This window comes from Bidens hawaiensis, unplaced genomic scaffold (assembly GCF_021521415.1).
Source record: "Bidens hawaiensis isolate Kalapana, Puna unplaced genomic scaffold, B.hawaiensis_p1.1 tig00000783_1, whole genome shotgun sequence".
NCBI lineage: Eukaryota > Viridiplantae > Streptophyta > Magnoliopsida > Asterales > Asteraceae > Bidens > Bidens hawaiensis.
This window is the reverse complement of record NW_027491046.1, coordinates 54,134-75,376: the sequence shown is the minus strand read 5'-3', so window position 1 is coordinate 75,376 and position 21,243 is coordinate 54,134. Positions and strand designations below refer to the sequence as shown.

Sequence of the window (21,243 nt, the reverse complement as noted above, 5' to 3'; positions counted from 1 at the left end):
CTGCATAGTGCTGCTATGGATCTTCATCATCTGCTCAAGTCCCTGCAAAGATACAAACATGTTAGTTTTGCAATACAACTCAAAATGAATTAGGAATGGTGGAAGTTCTGACCTGATGGACGATAGGTTGAAGATTTTCAAAGGTCAGAATTTCAATAGTCTGCCAAACTACTTCAAACCCTTTTCTCTTTTTCGATGATGAGGGATTGCTTTTGGAAGATGGAACAGGTGGTTTTGAGACCTCAATAGTGGCTGGATTCTTCTTCTTGGCAATATTCTCCAGATCCTCTAACATAAGACCTTGTTTTGCTGAAATAAAAGACATCAGGATCGGCGTGAATTTAGAAAAAGAAAGTTCAAAATCCCAAGAGAGATGCTTACGAGACATGCTTTCTGAGATGTGGCTAGTAGAGGAAGAAGTAGGGATTACAAGATGAAAGATCCTTTCTGTGTCTGGATCCTCATAATGGCAAGGATCCTCCTGCAAGCCTATGCTATTTGTGGTGCAAGATACTCAAACTTCGGTGCTACAATAAAGAAAAGATAAGTATTCACCTTATTTATTTGTTTGATTTTTATTTAATCCTACCCTTAGCAATCTATTGGAATGGAAGACTTTTACCGTCCGGAATAGAATCCCCCCGGACAAAAAAAGAACTTCCTATTCCATTCCCTGTCGTTTTTTAATGTTTTCAGGATCATATGATTCTGGCCAGGGACGATTTGAAACACAAATTTACTGGAGCCGTGGGTTCTCAAGCGATAGACAACAGCTAAATCGGAGATATCGAAGTCTAGATTGTGGGCGGTGATAATGTGATTCAGCATAAACAGAATTCTCCAAGCCATTTCCCTCATTTGGCCGTAACTCAGGCCGGTGATTTTGAAAAACTTGGAAATAAAAGGCGAGAAATGATAGGAAAGACCAAGAAAAAAGGATAATAAGTGAAGTAAACCCAAGTTTTGGAAGTGAGGTCGGATCGCATCTTTTCTTAAAATGACGAATGATGGTTCCTCTAGGTAGTTCCTTGTTAAGAAACTCATCGCCGGAATCCTTAGCGGGTGATACAGAAGATCTAGTTCTCTTCTTCGCCATTAAAGACTATAATTATGGCGGAAAAGAAAGAAACTGTAGGAATATACGGGCAGAAAAAATGGAGAGAAAGAGAGAATTACCTTGATTCCGGATTTGAGATAAAGATAAATAAGGCTTGAATGGAGTAATTATAGGCACTTATACATACATTTAAGGTGTGGTAGATAATTAGCTTGGGAATTTGATCCAAATATTTTCACATTAGTTGGGCCGACGTCATCAAGATAAGAATAATAAAAATATATTACCATTCTAAAGTTGTGTACAACTAGAATATTTTTTGGGGACAATTGTTATGGGTCAATTTCTCGACTAAGATCCTGACTAGTATCTTGGACGATATCCTAACACCCGAGATTCTTAGCAGGTTCGGAATCCTGAGCCTTGTTTTATTTAAACTAACTAATATGCTTGGAGGTTATTCATTGAGTAACAACCTGAAACGGCTAGTAGACTGAGTCTTGCTGATATTTCAGATTTCTAGTTGAAGAGCACGTAGGGAAGAAGAATGGGTCTTGCAATTTTCACCTAGCTAGGGTTTCCTAATTTAAAGCATACTTTGTTATTTCTTTTTTTCTATAAAAGAAGGCTCACCATCTTCATGTTGCATGAGTAAAGGTGTTGGCGAAAGATATTCTTTTAAATCTTCAAGTGTCACACCCCAACTTAGGGCCTAGGCGTGTGACCAATCGTTGGTACCTGTTTTGTAAATATATAAGAGTTTAGCGGAAGTCTTTAATTTATAATATAATATTAATATAATTTTGAAATAACAATTTAATTAAAAACCTTTATTTATAATAATAAAATATTTAATTTATTTGGAAAGCTTATCGGATAATAAATACCTGAGTATTTAATTTATAAACCTTGGTTGAATTTTATAAATCACATTTAAATATTTTTTATAGTATTTTAATGATTTAAAACTGAGTCATCTCTACCTTGCGAGCGTATATCTTCTTGAATGGCTCTAATCCCTTGCTACCTGTACTAACTTTGTTTTCCTGAAATGTTAGTAAAAATACTTCAGCGATGTGCTGGTAAATCGTTGACTCTAATAAAATTTAATAAATCTTTCTTTGACTGACAAGATAGTTTCTTAAACACACTCAGCGGAATCATATCTTATTTCTAGGATTGTGCCACTGCCATACACACACAATTCCGATTCTCCAGGAACTGACGCCCATTGGAGAACTTTTATTATGATCTCTAGTCTGTGGCCACATAGCCTTGATTGATAGACTAGATTAATTATGTTTGGATCCAGACACTTGTGTACTCGGTCTGAGTTGCTTTTATATTTTTATCCAGTATTTTAATAGGGATCACATAATCCCATAAATCTTTATTTGACTGACTTTGTTTAAGATAAACAACCCATTTATCTTGACTGAAAAAGGTTTAACGTATTCACCTGTGATTGTCAGTTCTGAATGATGTGGTGATCTCATTTGAAAACCTCTGTGAATGAATGAATGATTGACCTATAATAAAAATAGGTTTATATAAATACCCGGATAGTCTTTTAATCCGGCTACAGACCTTTAGTTTTGTTTTGATAACTTTAAACCTTGATTGATCTTTTGTTTGAATAAAATATTTTGATCTAAAATCTTTCTCTTTATTTGTTTAATCAAGTGCTATGTTTCTTTATCAAGAAGAAATGTCTATGATATGTTTCTTCTTGAAGAAGAAACATCATTGTCTATAATCTTCATTTATAAAGTGTTATGTTTCTTAATCATAAGGAAACACTATTTTGACTATAACCTTTGTATGTAAACTTTTACTTTTCTTAATTATTTCAACTATACCAAATGTATGTAAAAGCTTAGGTTTCTTAATTATGAAGAAACTCTATTTTTGCTATAACTTGTGTTTATATTATTTTGTATTTCTTAATCAAAAAGAAATCTTATTTAATTGTTATCTTTTAATTTGATCAAGGTCTAGGCTAAACTCCCGACTAGGGTCTAAGCCTTCGGAATAATAATATTTATTTGGGCAGAACCCCTACCTTGCTTAGCTTAATAATTATTGTTGGGTGTAGATTTTTTATCCTTGGGATGAGCTACGATTCAAGGATTCTGAGCTATCCTGTCGACGCTAATATTCCGAGGATGATATTTGACTAATTCAATTGTCCTATACTATATTTATTTGTTTTGCAGATAAGATCATGTGTTAAATATGCTAATGTGAACGTGGGTTTACAATGGCTAGTGCTTGAACTTCGTCAACTTGAACGTGGGCAAGCAACGGATTATGGAAGAATTAGTCTAGGGTTTTCGGATTATTCGGGATTTCAGTTGTAACTTTTTCTTATTTAAACGAGCTGATAGATACGTTTAGAACAAACACCACACTGACTTAGCTACTAGCAATCACTGTAACACTTAGCTCTCGATATCATATCAGCTCCACCAGTTGTAACCACCCTTTTACTAATAAAAGTGACGATGATAGTTTTCACCGTCCGGGGGTTTTTTGTGCTGGAGATTATCATAATCAAGGGCTTTTTCCCTAGTCGTCAAATCGCTGTGTTTATTCGTTTTACCATCAAGCACTCTACCTCACGTACTAATTCGATCAAAATTTACTTTGTTAATTTTTGACCGAAACAATTTGGCGCCCACCGTGGGGCAAACGGTGCTTTGATCATTATCAACTCTCAAACTAAACCGTACTCTCAACATCCACAACATGTCTTCCCAACCGAAGATTGTTTCTTCTTCTGTCGCAGCTTCGGATTCCACTGTAAGGCCTTCTAGGCCTTCTATGCCTCCTCCTACTGCTGGTGTTATTCCGAAGAAACCGGACAACGTTCAGAAGAAAGCCACCACTCCGGTGTTCGCGGGAAGGAGACCATATCCCCAGGATCCCATTATGGTATCTAATAATGAACTTTTGTCCATATATAAGCGATTATAGGAATAGATGGATCGCCAGAACAAGACCAACCAGATGCTGGTGAAGGAACTGGAAGATATCAGAAATGCCAAGAAGCTGGCGGAAGAATTCACACCATTAATCCCGAGATCTCTGGATTCACTCCTCTGGGATCCTCAGGATTGGTGTGTCCGAAGTCAACCACGGCGTACAACCCTAGATCCTCGCTCTTCCATCACTCAAGGTCTGCAGGATTGTACTCATCTGAATCCCAAGGATACTTGCATGCATCCTTTGTTGGGCCGTTTCAACATGCAGGATCCTCAGGATTTTCGCAGCAGGGAGGATCGTCAGATCCTTATCAGCAGGGGTTATCCTCAGGATTGTCGCAGCAAGGAGGACCCACAGGATTGTTCTAGCAGTCCGGATCTTCAGGATTGTCACACCAGACAGGATCCTCAGGTCCTTATCAGCAGGTGGTATCCTCAGAACTTCCGCAACAAGCAGGATTCTCAGGAGTGTCTCCATCAGGGTCCTTCAATCCTCAACAGCCATTTGCTCAAACTCAGTGGTTTGCAGGGTCCTGTGAGATGCACCAGGGAGACTTTATCCCGATGCAAGCTAACACTTCCACCACTCCATTTGTCACTCCAGGAAATACTATGTTCGGGAATGCAAGCTACAACCCCCAGACTGCTCCTCATAATACTAATTAGGGTAACACTTTCAATACAATTCCCTCTAACGCTAATCAAGGATTTTTGCAGGATGTAGGCATAAGTTCAAGCTTAGCCCGGGAATTACAGAAGCTTAAGGACATGATATCAAATGTTCATGGTGTAATCCGTCCCATAGCTGAAGTTCCCACCGATAGTCACAGAATATCCTGATTTGTTCCATCGATTAGTGATGTACAGATTCCAAAACTATTTCAAACCCCAAATATGAAACTGTATGATGGTTCAACGGATCCTGAGGAACACGTTGCACAGTATAGAGAGCGTATGGAGATCAACCCAATCCCTTTGGAAATCAAGGAAGCATGTCTTTGCAAGGGGTTTGGATCTACCTTGACCGGAGAAACCATGAAAGGGCTACTGAGTATTCATCCTAATACTATCACTCCCTTTTCTCATTTAATTAACTTGTTCAATAACCAGTTTTCTTGCAGTAGAACATTTGAGAAAATAACAGGTGATCTTTACAGGGTTACCCAGAATCCTGGGGAATCCTTGAGAGATTTTATTATCATGTTTAGCAAGGAGTCACTGGAAATTCCAAATCTAAACCAGCTTCGGCAGTGGAGGCTCTTAAATTGGGGTTAGAAAAAGGCCCCTCTTTCTATGATGATCTTGTTATGACGCCATTCAGGTCATTAGACGAAGCAAGAAGCAGATCTCTGAGGTTTATCAGTCTAGAAGATGATAAGAAAAACTATAAGATCGGTATCCCGAAGTACGATCAGACGAACAGGAAGGCCGAATCCCCGGGTTAATCATACCGATCAAAGCCTTACTATAAGCATGATAACCCAAGGATCAATGCAGTAGATGATGAAGATGATGAAGAGTATCCTAAGGTCTCTGAATATTATTTTTCTGTCGATATTGGTGGATTAATGTGTGGTGGCCAAAGAAGATGGAAAAACAAGGAGCCTACAAAGACAAATTAAAGTGGTGTGCTTTCCACGAAGACTTTGGGCACTTGACTGATGATTGCATTGCACTCAGAAGGGAGATTAGCTATCTTCTCAGCAAAGGCCATTTGAAAGAGCTACTTGGCCGAAAGAAGGGAAAGGAACAAAATCCTGAAAATATTCCTGAAAAGGCTTATCCTCCACCAACAGACGCAAGAACAATCATGTTCATATTCAGAGGATCCGACATATGTGGAACCTCTTATTCTGCTGCAAAAAGAAATGCTGATCAAAGGAAGTTAGAAGTGGCTGACAGACCAACAAAGACATCCATTCTCACTCAAGCAAAGACCATGACCTTCGATGAAAGCGATAGAGTCGACATTCAGGATCCCCACCATGATAGTTTGGTAATAACATTATACGTGGTTAACCATTATGTGCGCAGGATCCTCGTAGATGGTGGAAGCTTTGTCAACATTATTCAATTAGATGTGCTGAGAAAGATGAATATTCCTGAGGATGATATCGTTCCCAGTTCCTCAGTATTGGTTGGCTTCAGCGGAGAGACTAAGAGCACTATTGGGGAAATAAAACTCCCAGTATACGTCGAAGGGGTAAATTAAATACAAAATTTTGTTTTATTGACTGTTTTTCTTGTTGCAATATTATATTAGGCAGGCCCTGGATACACGACATGAAAGCAGTCCCCTCCACCTATCACCAATGTGTGAAACTCCTAAGTCCGTGGGGATTTATCAAAATCATCAGCGATCAACAAGATGCAAATAATTGCTACACCTCTTCTATGAAATGTACTGCCAAACCCCAGCAGGCGTAGCAATTACAGAAGCCAGCACAAGACGTAATGGAGGCCAGGGAACAAGAAATCAAAGAAGTACTTCCTTATCCTGAGGATCCTTAAGTCAAAGTGCTGATGGGAATGAGTATTCCTGAGGATATTGATTTGAAATTGCTGGATTTCCTCAAGTCGAGACTGTCAACATTTGCGTGGAAACATGAAGATATGATAGGTATTTCCAAAGATATTATAACACATAAACTTGGAATTGATAACTCTTTCATGCCAATCCATCAAAAGAGAAGAAAGTTTTCACCTGAGAGAAACACAATTATCCAAGAAGAAGTTGAAAGACTTTTTAAGGCAAATATGATTAGGGAAGTCCAATATCCCCAATGGTTAGCAAATGTGGTGGTTGTGCAGAAAAAGAATGGAAAATGGAGAGTTTGTGTGGATTTCACAGACTTGAATAAGGCTTATCCTAAAGATCCATTCCCTCTACCACACATCGATTCAATGGTAGATGCTACAGTGGCCACGAGATGCTGACATTTATGGACGCATCCTCAGGATTTCAGCAAATCCAAATGGAGCCCTCAGATCAAGAAGACACAGCTTTCATGACTCCTACATGTATTTATTGTTATATTGCATTCGATATCCTTGACAAATATAACATGAAGATAAATCCTGCGAAGTGCCCTTTCGGAGTGAAGGATGGCAAATTCTTGGGATACATGGTCACCAAGAGGGGGATAGAGGCAAGTCCAGAGCAGATACAAGCTATCCTGAATCTGAAATCCCCAGCATTAGTAAAGGATGTTCAAAGGCTAACTGGCTGGATAGCGGCACTCAACAGATTCATATCTAAATCCTCGAAAAAGTGCAAAAAGTTTTATGATATCCAGAGGAAAAACAAGAAGTTTGAATGGACCAGTAAGCATGAGGAAGCTTTAATGTCCTTAAAAGCTTATCTTTCTTCTGCTCCTCTACTGGTAAAATCCGAGTAAGGTGAACCTCTATCTCAATATTTAGCTGTATCAAATAATGCTGTGAGTGCAGTTTTAGCCAAGGATCTAGAAGGACGACAACATCCCATCTATTATGTAAGTAAAAGTCTATTGGATGCTAAAACCAGGTACTCTTATCTTGAGAAATTAATTTTAGCACTTATTATAGCGTCTACTAAACTTAGACATTATTTTGAATCTCATCCTATTCTTGTTAAAACTAATTACCCTATTAAATCTGTTTTGAGAAAACCAGAAATGTCAGGTAAGATGACAAAATGGGATGTAAAGATGAGTGCGTATGATATAGCATATGAGCCTAGGACTGCCATCAAATCCCAGTCATTAGCAGACTTTGTGGCTGATTTCACCACTGAACTTAAAAAAGAAGCAGACTTGGAAGTCCAACAACTTGAAGAAACAAAAGATAAGTGGACTCTATACACTGATGGTGCTTCAAATGTAAGAGGAACAGGTCTCGGGATCCTGCTGAAATCGCCACAGGGGGACATTATACCTCAATCCATATCATGCGGATTCCAAGCCAAAAACAATGAGGCAGAATATGAAGCTTTGATAGCAGGATTACAACTAGCAATCAACATGAAAATCAGGTTTATTCAAGTACATGTTGATTCATTACTATTAACTAGTCACTTTAATGGTTCATATACTGTTAGAGGAGAAAAACTAATGAAATATTTAGAGCTAGTAAAAAAACTCGCAAAATGTTTCGAAATGTTTGATATTTCACAGGTACCTAGAGAAGAGAACGTCGAAGCAGATGCCCTAGCATACTTAGCTTCATCGTTCAAAATACCGAAAGGTGTCATCCTATCATACATATCCTGAACCCAACAATAGAAGAGCAACGTGTTAATGAAATATCAGAAAATGATGAAGATATGAAAACTCTTGGATTATCCCGATCAGGAGATATATTCAGGATGGAGTTATCCCCAAGAATGAAAAGCCAAGAGATTTTTGCACAATGGTAATCCCATATGCTATAATGAACGATATATTATAAAGAAAATATCTTGCAGGACCATATCTTAGGTGCTTGGAAAATACAGAAGCTCAAGAAGTTCTCCAGGATATCCATGAAGGAGATTGTGGGAATTACACTGGGGGAAGAGCACTATTCTCCAAAATCTTGAGAACAGGATATTTCTGGCAAACGATGAAGAGGGATGCTATGAATTATTCTCAGAAGGGTGATGCATGCCAAAGACATAGCAACATTCTGCACCAACCAGCAGAACCATTGTATCCTGTTATATCCCCTTGGCCTTTCATGAAGTGGGGTATGGATATTATGGGAAAGCTACCAAGAGCTCCAGGAGGAAAAGTCTTTATGCTGGCAATGACAGATTATTTCTCGAAGTGGATTGAGGCTGAATATTTTGTTCAAGTCAGAGAGAAAGACGTTATCTCATTCATCAAGTGCAATATCCTGACAAGATTTGGAATCCCGGTAGAGATAGTGTGTGACAATGGCTCGCAGTTCATTGGCAAGAGAACCACCAACTTCTGTGCCAGTTGGGGAATCAAAATGATCACTTCAACACCTGTCCATCCTCAGGCTAACGGACAGGCCGAATCAAGCAACAAAATCATTATCAATAACCTGAAGAAAAAGTTGGGATCTAAGAAAGGAAAGTGGGCCAAAGAACTACCTTTTGTTCTTTGGGCAGATAGGACCACTTCAAAGAATGCTACTGGTCAGACTCCTTTCTCATTAGTATTTGGAGCTGAAGCAGTTATCCCGACAGAAATGGTTATCCCTACAGCCAGAGTCAGTCATCAGAATCCTGAAGATAATACTCAAAGTCTACTTGAAGATCTAGATGCAGTAGAAGAACTCAGAGATTTGGCAAAAATCAGAATGGCCTATTATCAACAGAAGATTGCAAAGTCCTACAACAATCAGCAGAAGATTGCAAAGTCCTACAACAAGAATATCAGGGTTCGAAGATTTCAAGAAGGGGATTTAGTTCTCCGAAAAGCCTTTCTGAATACTAAAAATCCTGCGGATGGAAAGCTTGAACCAAAGTGGAGAGGTCCTTACTTGATTGAGTCTGAAGCAGGATAGGGGGCATACAAATTGTCTACTTTGGATGGTGACTTATTACCAAGGCCTTGGAACACTATCCACCTTAAAAGATATTTTATGTAAGACTTCTATCCCAAAGATAATTGCTATCCTGAGAAATTTAACAGTAATGTTAAACAACTAAGGTATGTATTTGAATTTACACTTTTATTCATTTTCAATATTATTATTCTTTTATCATGGTACTGACTTAAGCATCGGAGTGGTGTTAGCAAGGCTAACACCCACCCCTCACTTAGAGTTGACTGTTTTGTATCCTGAAGACATGTGGTATCCCCACATGGGATGAAGTATATTTTGGGCCTTGTCACCAGTATATTTAGGCCTTGTCGCCAGTATATTTAGGCCTTGTCGCCAGTATATTTGGGCCTTGTCGCCAGTCTTTTTGGGCCTTGTCGCCAGTTTCTTCGGCCTTTGTCGCCAGTTAAGGTATTATTCAATGCCTTCTAAGGTTTAGGGGGTTTTCACCTCTTCTTAAGATCGCCTGTAGCGCTCGTTTATTCGGCCGTAGTTTGAGAGACGGGGCCAACACATGAAATATAGTGACTTGTTACCTCGTTATCCTCAGCTATTGGTTTGAATCTCAAGTTTATGGTAGACGTACCATTTCCAAAGGTTTAAGGTGTTTTCACCTCTTCTAAAGTGCCTTGTCGCCAGTTTATTCATAAGGTTTAAGGGGTTTTCACCTCTTCTAAGGGCCTTGTCGCCAGTTCAGGCCTTGTCTCCAGTTTAGGCATTGTCGCCAGTTTAGGCATTGTCGCCAGTTTAAAAAGGCATTGTCGCCAGTTTATTTGGGCCTTGTCGCTAGAATTTCTGAAATTATTTTCAGGATAATATTGCAGGTTTGTCGGTATATCCTTATGATTGGAGGAACATCCTAAAAGGTAATCTTATTACAAGGATGAAATGGTCTACACCTTATCAAAGTTAATTGCTATATGGTTCTGGTATGACTTCCTATTTTATAATATTCTTTATTTCCTACTACTTGCCTTATTTACAAAATGAATTTTATGACTTCATGTTGGTTCATTGAATTAAACTTAATTTTTTGAGAAATCTCACCTAGATTTCTAAATTCTAATGAAATCAATTTTATTGTGAAGATTCAGTAACATGAACGAGGATAAAATACCAACATAAGTCATAAAAAGTTATTCTACTAATATTAAAATGCAGGAAGAGATGATTCAGGTTTCACTCAAAAAGGAGCCCATCCACCCGAATCATCATATTGTTCAAAAACAGGAAATTAAAGTTAGTTTGGGCTTCGTCCTAAACCAGGATCCCTTCACCCAAACTGCTATCCTAAGCATGTTATATTATCCTTGCACAACCAAAATAAAAATTGTTCAAACAACCATCACAAACACATTAAAACAACCTGGATACCAGGTTCAAACCTTGTCACCTTCGCCTTGATCACCCTCCTTATCTGAATCCGTCACCTCACTAGCCTTGGTCTCCTTCATTTCCTCACTAGCACCAGCTTCCTTAACCACCTCTGTGGTACCTGCCACATCAACTTCCTCAATATTGTCACCCCTCAGCATCTTTAGCTTCTTCCTCCAAGCCGCAGAATTCCAGGAATCCATCGTAAAGCACTTCGCTTGCACCTCCTCTGACATCTTGAGCATCGACTCCAGTATACTGGTGGCTATAGACTTCTTGGCCTCTTCAATGAACTTAGTCTTCTCCAACTCAAATGAGGCTCTGAGATCTACAATCTCTTTATCCTTCTTTTTGAGCAGCTTATCCTATATGTCAGCAGCATGCAGGAGATCGGCAACCTTGACCTCAGCTTTTCTCTGAGCCAATTCTGCATCTTGGAATCTCTGACGGTAACCTTCACTTTTCTGTTATCCCTAAATTAACATAAGTTTATCTGCAGATCACTATTTTCAGGATAAACAAAGGTACTTACTGTTCCAAGAAAATTATCAAGAGCTTGCAGCTTCCCTACAGCATCGGTAGTGCTCATATCAGCAAAGGGCTCGGTTTGAGCTGAAGTGGTGGCCTTCCTCTTGTTTTGTGCATCGCTTTTTTGACGGGTCGTCGGAACTCTTATTGCCGGAGAGAGGGTCTTGGAGTGTTCCTGTTTCACCACGGTCCTATCCTCGATAAGATCGTCCAGGTCAACTAAGCTGAAGGAAGATTTCGGCTTCGGCATTTCTACACAAATGGTTTATCAAGTTATTCTCAAGAAAGCTGAAATCCTAAAGATTCCATGAAATACCCAAAATACTTACCAGAAGACATGCTCTCAAGAGACTTCGCAGCGGTCACGCTTGTTTCCCCTGTTTCTTATTCTAACTAAAATTCCCTATCCTCCGTCGGAATCTTAAACAACTCCTTGAGACTTCGATTTGTATCCTTCCTGTACTTTATCAAATCCTCAAACACAACTGCCAAAAAAGTAACCGTGTTAACACAAATCATTTGAAAAAGAGATTCTATCCTAAGAATTTCCTGCTCTTGTGAACCCATTTAATAGGCAAGCTCATTCCATCGAAAATAGAGTCGCGACGGACGAAAAATAATTTTTTCTTCCAATCAGGGTCACTACCGGACACCTTGGGAACCATATAAAGACGGCTGGATTTGGATTGAAGGTTGTAGCGGAAAGACCCGTGTGTACGGAGATTATAGGTAGCGGCTATCTCAGGTACACCTATCGACAACCCATGGGTTTTATTCAATTGATCTACAGTGGCCAAGACTCTCTACACCATTGGCATGACTTGGGGAGTAAGAAAAACCGGTGACATCAAAGAACTCCTTGATAAGCGGAGAAAACAGATATGAAAGGCCGATCGAAAAGGGGTAATGGAAAAAAGCAAACCAGGTTTTAGAGGAGAAGTCAACCTTGACTTTAGGGTCATATGGTCTAATAATGGCTTCAGCAGGTAACAAGCCTGAGTCTTTCAGAAATCTAATGTCAAGATCTCTAAAAAGACATTGGTCTTCATCGGTGGCGGGGATGTGAGCTTGGTCAACGAAATCTTCCGAGGTTACGAAAGAGAAAGGATTGGGCGCTCGAGGGGTTATCTTCCTCATTATTTTTCGAATCGGAAGAAAAATTTTAGAAAATTAAGAAGACAAGAGAGAGGAACTGACCTGATTATGAACCGGTGGAAATATTATTATTTTGAGATTGGTAAATGGCTTGGTTATAACCTAAAAGGACGGTTATAGGGTCTCCTCATTCCGCGTGCATGTCCTTTCAAATAACAGGAGATATTTTTACTTTCTGAAATTTGAAATTTTTACAGCTGTCATGCGCTATCTGTAAAAATTGGGGGCAATTGTTGGGTGTAGATTTGTTATTCTCAGGATGAGCTACGATTCAAGGATTCTGAGCTATCCTGCCGACGCTAATATTTCGAGGACGATATTTGACCAATTCAATTGTCCTATACTATTTTTATTTGTTTTGCAGATGAGATCACGTGTTATATATGCTAATATGAACGTGGGTTTACAACGGCTAGTGCTTGAACTTCGTCAACTTGAATGTGGGCAAGCAACGGTTTATGGAAGAATTAGTCTAGGGTTTCCGGATTATTCGGGATTTCAGTTGTAACTTTTTCTTAATTAAACGAGCTAATAGATACGTTTAGAACACACACCACACTGACTTAGCTACTAGCAATCACTGTAACACTTAGCTCTCGATATCATATCAGCTCTACCAGTTGTAACCACCCTTTTACTATTAATAAAAGTGACGGTGATAGTTTTCACCGTCCGAGGGTTTTTTGTGCCGGAGATTATCATAATCAAGGGCTTTTTCCCTCGTAATCAAATCGCTGTGTTTATTCATTTCACCATCAAGCACTCTACCTCACATACTAATTCGATCAAAAGTTACTTTGTTAATTTTTGACCGAAACAATTACCTAGACTTTCGGCAGCACTTCCGCACTTGCACGAATGTTGGGGGTATTCTTGATCTACCTTTCAAGGCACGCAAATCAAGGCAACGTTCGTGGGTCGCCGGGTTGTGCACGTATTTTGAGGCAAAACGTTGGGTTATTTTAGGGTGGCGCACACTTCGAGGAAACGTCGATTATTTGGAACGAGTTACGAGGTTCGGCGCACCAAACGATGCTCGGAACGCAAAACGATGTAGAGAGAGAAAGTGATTCTAGAGAGAGTGGGATTTTGGTGTGTGGAATGAATGTCGTTACCCTTTCTATTTATAGACGAAACTGGGTGATGTACATATATTTATACATCTTTTTAGCATCAAATAATCTCTAAAAATTGCAACTTCTATCAAATAGCATAGCACAGAAGGCTACTTATCATAATAAAATACAATTTCAGGTAAACCCAAGCCCCAAACGAAGAAACAAGTGAAAAGACGAAGAAAAACGGAAGAAAACACAAAAAAAGAAATAAACACACCCCCATGCTTGTAAACACAAGAAAAGACAAATATCTACAAGAAAAGACAAATACAGAGAATAAAAGCACGGGGCCGTGCCTCTTGACAATAGGGCTGTGGTCACCCTCAACAAAAGACAAAACAATTATAGCACATGTCAATAAAAGCACGGGGGCGTGCCTACCTAAGCACGGGACCGTGCTTCATCCTCCAGAATGCCTTTAAATAGTGTCTCATGTTGCATTGATCAAGTGTGCTTTGAAGAGAGTTCTATACGGTTTTCACTTATAAAAACACCCACTAACATTCATATTGAAGATCTTGTGAGGACTTTGAAGGCTTGGAGGTTACCATCATCATCAACATCATCATAATCCATCATCATCATTAAGAAGGGAGATTCATCCACATTTGGTTAGATTGTTCTAGTTTAATCATGTGTTTGTTATCATCATCTCTTTTAATGTTCATAACAATGCTCATTATGAGCTAAAACTCCATTTACCATCTAAAATCTATGAAGAAGCTTTGTTTTACTTAATGATTATATTAAACATGTGATTTAGTTTAGTAAAGTACATGATTATCTTGCAATTATCTTTTGATTAGAAATGTTTCACCATCTTAATTCAACAATTCAAGGTTGGTGATTGACAATTATATTCACAATCATTCATGATCGATTCATGTTCTTGAAAGATAGAAATACTTTGATAATTTATCGATACATGGATCCTTATATTGTACTTAGAAATGATGAGATATAAGTTATGATCTATTTCTCTAGTTTTGGTAATTCTGATATAACATCGTTAACACGATTGCTTAGGTTATCATGCTAGTTAAAGAAATCATATGTTAACGGAATGTGCAATTATAACCTACTTAAATCAACCAAGGGGAGGTTGTGTGACTAAACTATAACCACCCAAAGTTGTTAGAATTGATATTTGAGAAATCAAAGTCAATCATAATCTTTCTACTTTACTAAACTACTTGCCAACTCAAATTGGCATTCTCGTGGCAGCACGACATTAGGAAAGAGTTGACTTTAAAATGCGCATGCTACTTTCTTTTATGTCATAGGATATGCTCACTTAGAAATGAGAGGCTATTCTATCTTAAATTATTACGGAAAGTTTATCACGTGATTATTTAATAATCATCAAGGAACGATGGAGTGGATTCTTGATCTTAGATGGTAACCTTCATCTAATTGAACTACTTGTTTAGAACTTCTGGTCTTGGTCACCTATATACTATATATAAGTATTTATATTTATAAAAAGTTCAAAAATCAACCCTAATATGATTAAAACCTCCGATTAAAGCAAAACGACGATTCATTATTAGAAACATTTGTGTCCACGGATCGATACTTGGTTCTTACCAGTACTATTCTACATATACGATAGGTACACTTTCCTATTTTGTGTGTGTTTAGTTTTAGTTGAAATCACTTTTATAAATTTAAACACGATCTTGTGCAAAGCTTAAACTCCATTCTCTTATAAATCTTACCAACACCGCACGCACGCATCATTGTGTCCCATCGCGATACGCGATGGACCCTTTCTTATGGTCATCGCGTATTGCGATGACTCATATATCTCAGAGGGTGCCACGTGGCCTGTAACATCTGCCAAGCGTCACCCGGATGTGACACATGTTGATGAGGGTGCCCATGTAGGCCAATAACCACCTTTGTTTGTAGCACTCATAGTACTACAAATGGTGAGACTCAATATAACAAGAAAGAACATAGGAGCTTTGAGGAATCCCATGGTGTCGTATAATACTTTAGGAATCTCATGATGTTGTCTTATATAGTACACTTGTGCTTTGATGAATTCAACTACAAATAGTATTCAATACAATTCAATAACTTTGAACTTTTCTAAGTATAGAGCTGTAAATGAGTCATCAACATATCATTCATCTAGTAACACATTTCTTAACGTGAAAGTAACTGTAATATGATCGACGAAGAAAATTGGGAAACCTTACCTTTGTAGAATTTGCTTGTTTTCTTTTTAAAGAGTTTATATAGTTACAAAATGATGTATAAGATTATAATGAAACTGAATATTTTAAGGCGATATTGTATTGTTTAAAGACTTTGAGGAAATAGGTTACCAAACAACAAATATACAAAATATATATTTTCTTTATTTTTATAGTTCATGGATCCATGTTGTATATATGATCCTTTTAAGGAATGGATGAAAGGTAGCGAAGATTTGTCAACTTTTTGATTTTCAATTCGGAGGTTGGGTTCTTCAAAACGTAACTTTATAATATGAGACTTGAATTCAGATAAGAAGACGTCTTATTATAGTAGACTTGAATGCAGAATTGAAAAGTCAAATGAAATGTCATCTTTCGGCTTAATTTTGTTGATTGCAACACCACTCCTAATGTTATAATTGACGATCTCTATCTATATCTCAACTATCTGCCGGTGTCTCAATAGTTGAGTGTTATATGCCTTATATTTAAAGTTTGATGCAAAACTACTATCGAGCCGGTTGTCTCACCGTAAGCAACCTCTCTATTCTTATGAGATAAAGGTAAGGCTGTCTACATTTTACCTTCCTCAGACCCTACTATAGCTTTGCTATTGGTGGGATTTACTGAGTACGATGATGATGATACCTATATATACATATATTAAGAGAGAATAAATGGTTAATTATTTGATAGTTTTATGAAAATTAATCATGAGCAATGGTTTGGAAGCGACAAGAGTTAGATGGGCACATAGCGAGTCAAAATACGAAGGAAAGGTCATGAGGATGGGTGTAATGGTTATGGAATGCTATGCGAAATAGTAGTAAACTCGTGAGTTACAACGGGACACGTTAAACCATGAAATCTAATTGCTTCATGCCCTAAACCACATGGGCAATTCTGCTACAATGTGTGAACACATGACATACTCCAAGTCCTGTTTCTGAAACCGAATGCTTTCACTACTACTAAAACGTCTATTAACACCGGTCTAAAAAATGATTTACAACGGAGTGAGGTCCAACCGTTGAATATAATGCATAGCACCGTTTTGTTTTGAACAATTATCCAAACCCTTTGTAAATAAAAAGGAAAGTATATGTTATTTAATAGACAAAATCTTTAACATCAGGCTTTAACCATTATATTAAAATGGTTAACATCTTCACGTTAGATTATGTAATTTATTTATTATTTGTGACGGTTCTGCAAAGAGCCGTTCTATAAAATTAAAACGTTTGCAATAACAACGGTTATATTATTAAACCGTCAAAAATTCTAAACATTATCATACTTTAATAATAAAAGTTAAGTTAATATTCTTTTTTACACCGGCTATAATGTAAACCGTTTTATAAGTTTAAAATAGTTGTTGAAGCAGATGCATTTACAGTAGTGACTTAAAATTGGAAAAGAAACGCATATATAATAAATGGTTTTTTGAATAAGATAGGTGGTCCATTTCCTAGCTAATAAGAGTTAATATCGATTAAATGAGCTAGGTGTAACCATAGCAAAATCATATCAATAAACAGAAGATCGATCACTTTGCAAATTTCAACTTGCTAACGTACTCCTCCAATCTATCCGGCCACTTTCAAAATTCTCCAATCTTTCCTCCTGCAAAATCCTCCAGTTATGTGTCTTCCCTAATTATGTATAACATTCTGCTATGTCCTCTTCCAAAGCCACCTCACTAAACATTCTTGAACTTTTATATTTATTGGAATTGGTGGTCTCGGAAATATAATACCTTATGAACGACCTCTTGTCTATTTTTATTTTTATATTGATTCCAGGCAATGAGAAATGGAAGACTATATGCATTTGATGAGTGGATCAAATGTGTTGGCTTGTCATGTTCTCCTAGATCTCTAGTAGATCTGGAGTTTTACGCTTTCAATGTTATCCGACAGTTTGACTTTAGGGGGTCTTTGGCTAAGCTTTTGAAATTGTTTAAGCTTAGCCCAACACCCTCTAAGACTGATGACCATGAGGAATTTGAAATACTAAACAAGATATTGGTGTAATCGCGTTTATAAACGCGCACCCGAGAACCAAAAGTGCTATTTAAAGTTGGAGAATCATATCCAACTAAGATATGCATCAGTGCAAATGTGTTAATAGACGCATACTTGAGACACCAAAGTGTTATTCACTGGAGATTCATATCATCATGTAAGTAATGATAAAGCTAATTTTTCTTTGAAAACAGATCGATGATCTTATTGTTGGCGTCACAGATGAATGCTAAATTCTAAATAAGGTGATATGCATTGGCGAACTCATTTAAATAAACACACACCCGCATGAAATTCCATAAAAGACTATATTTTTCTATAGAAATTCTTGTTTCCCTCAATCCTTTGTACCATTGATCTAATTTTGTTAGTGTCAGAAATATTATTTATTTATATCTTTGTTGAATTATGACGTTGTCAAAGGGGTGTCAATCTTGACCCAAACCATTTCAAATGGGTTAATTTGGGTTGTTTAAAAGTTAAATGAGTTGATTTGGGTAAGAGATTTTTAACTAAATGGGTCATCTGAAATTCCATCTTGTTATTTTCGGGTCAAAATAGGTCGACAAATTCAAAGAAATGGGTCGATGTAGGTTAATATCATAAGAAAAAGTTGCAGGTTTCGGATCAGAACGGTTTTCGCACGTGACAGGTTTTGGCACGACCCGTGTTTCAGATTGGAATGGGTTCGGGTCAGATTTCGAACCAACACGAGTTTTCACACGAGACGGGCTTGGTTGTGGTTTCTTTTGTTTCCTTTTGGTCGATTACGGATTCGTTTTTGTCCGTTTTTCGATTCCGATTGATTTGGTTCAATTTTGGCTTTTTGTTTCATTTTCGTCGCTTTTTGTTGTTTCAGTTCTATTTCTCGGTGAGGGTTTCTATTTTTTTTATTTTTTATTTTTATGGAACAAGGACAACGGATGAGACATTTTAGTTTTTTTTTTTACTTTTTTGTTTCTGATTTATATTTTGAATCATGATTTTTTTATTATTAGTTTTGAATACTTTTTTGAGGGGTTTTTTTTCTCTTAATAGAAAACCCCTAAAAAAATAATAAGAAAAATCATAACTCAAATTATAAATAAAACCAAAAAATCTAAAAAAACTAAATTGTTTCCGTCGTTATCCTCGTACTAAAAAAACAAAACAAAACCTGTTCTGACTCTAACCTGTCTTGACCCAAACCGAAACAACTTTTTTTAATCGACCCATTGTGACCCTAAACCTATTTGACCCAAACCCGTTTTGACCCATGACTCATTACAACTCATGACCCTTTCGACCCAACCCAACCCAACCCATTTGCCACCTCTAGTTGTCAATGAGCAAAAAATAAAATAAACACATTGAACATTGTTTGTATTTGAATTTAGTCAACTGGTCTCACAAGTATCATATATAATATTGTTTATTCATATAATTAATTAAATGTAACTATCACTAACAACTATATAACAACACGTACCATAAACAAATTTACATAATTATATCTGTTAATAATATAAATAAAGGTAGAATATTTACAAGTAAAAAACAATAGTAAAATAATAGTAGGCAAAATCTTCTAACTGTTTAAGTAGAGTGATGGAAAAATGTACATCTAAGGTGGTATAATTGGAAGAACGCTTGGCAGAAAATCTTAAACTTGATTAACTATTTCAATTTTTCCTTGACTCTCCGGCAACCCTAGCCATGGTACTTGTGACATGATTCTCATGATGAAAATGGGATATAGAAGTATCCCTCATTCTCGTTCAATGTTGTCACACATATCTCGTAGCAGATGCTTGGCGTAGTTGTAGGGTTATTGTTTCACAATAGCATGAACTATTTGTTGCACTTTTTGTGGCACACACTCTTATTTACTAACATTGTGTGAAAAATACAAACAAAGTTGTGTGTAGAAAAATTACCAATCTTTTCAAAGATGTGTTTTTTCTTCACCTTGTTATGGCGATGTTCTTGTATACCCCATCTCTCAAAAAATCTAGCGCACGTCATCTTGATAGAAGAACTCTTTGGCTTGCGCATCAGTTATTCGTAGAGTCGCACGAATTTCTGCTTGACCGACATAGATTTCTAACCCATTTACCACACCGTGAATGTCTTGTTCTATATGCCCATTTACTCTATAGGTTCGAATAACAACATAATCTCAAAATTCTTGTATCCATCGTCGATATACATCGACTAGATCATTTTGGGCGTAGACGATATGGCACTATCTCAACAATTTAATTATATTTTTGAAGTATTCTAAGTATCATGTAGCTTTAATTCTCGTCAACAAATTGTGACTTAACGAAAAATTATGTCGAAAGCCGTTGTAAACCATCGTCTTGAAACCACCGGGGGGGGGGGGGGTTAGGATTTTAGTTAACGATGAGAAGTATAACATTTGTTAATTATCAAACCTTAAAACATGACCCGTTTTTTTTCTCGAATCTCCGTATTTGTTTTTAAACTTATGACACTTTACGATTTTAGTCCTAAATTTCATATGCATTTCAAGCCTTTGTTGCGTTCTCATAAAAGTCCAGGGGGCTAAAATGCCAATAATTAAACTTTGGGAAGCCACCCACTACGTCGCACTACGCGGCGTGGCCTGGTCTAGTGGTTCTCCATCTCTGTTTCCTCGCATAGCGCGAGGGGAGGGCTTCCCTCATTCGTGCCGCACAACAGGGATATCTATTTCGCCATTTTGAGTTTTAAAACTTGTTTAAACATCCATTAACACCCATTTGAATGTTTATGAACATTGGTTATGACAATTTACTTATTTCAAACATGTTACAACTCCAATTACTCAGTTTATTTGTAAGGCCCCGTTACCGGTGCCTCACATTTGGACGTTGGATTTACTCATCGACATAGTTCTAATAATCAGAAGTTAATAAAAACTTTCGCGGAATAAAGAACTTAACCGTTTATTACAAAACATTTAATCTTTTCTTTAAAACCATAACATAAAATATCATATTTAAAACATCATTTCTTCTATTTTCAGATGCCAGCCATTTAATCCATGCCATGTGCCATCCTCATGCCGGCTCTTTAGTTTGCTCACCTGCGTGCATACTAAAAGTTAGCTACACTGAGTGAGTTCTATTTAATCAAGCAACATACAATACATTCACATACTTACTTATATACGTATCCGAAGATACATATTACATACTTAACCTATTCATCGTTCTTCCATACACATACTTTCATTCTTTAGTACTTTCTTTCTTTAACAAACACAAAACATACGTAACTAAC

At 37.3% G+C, this 21,243-nt stretch overlaps 1 protein-coding gene across 1 annotated transcript in view; it reads right to left on the bottom strand.

Annotated features, from left to right (window-relative positions):
• The window catches only part of LOC143539311 (class V chitinase CHIT5a-like), a 63,767-nt gene extending 48,038 nt beyond the window's left edge, over positions 1 to 15,729 (bottom strand). The window contains exon 1 of the mRNA XM_077032657.1: positions 15,648 to 15,729. Coding sequence (XP_076888772.1) covers positions 15,648 to 15,729 — 82 coding nt within the window. The remainder of the gene's footprint in view (positions 1 to 15,647) is intronic.
• Between the last annotated feature and the right edge of the window lie 5,514 nt (positions 15,730 to 21,243).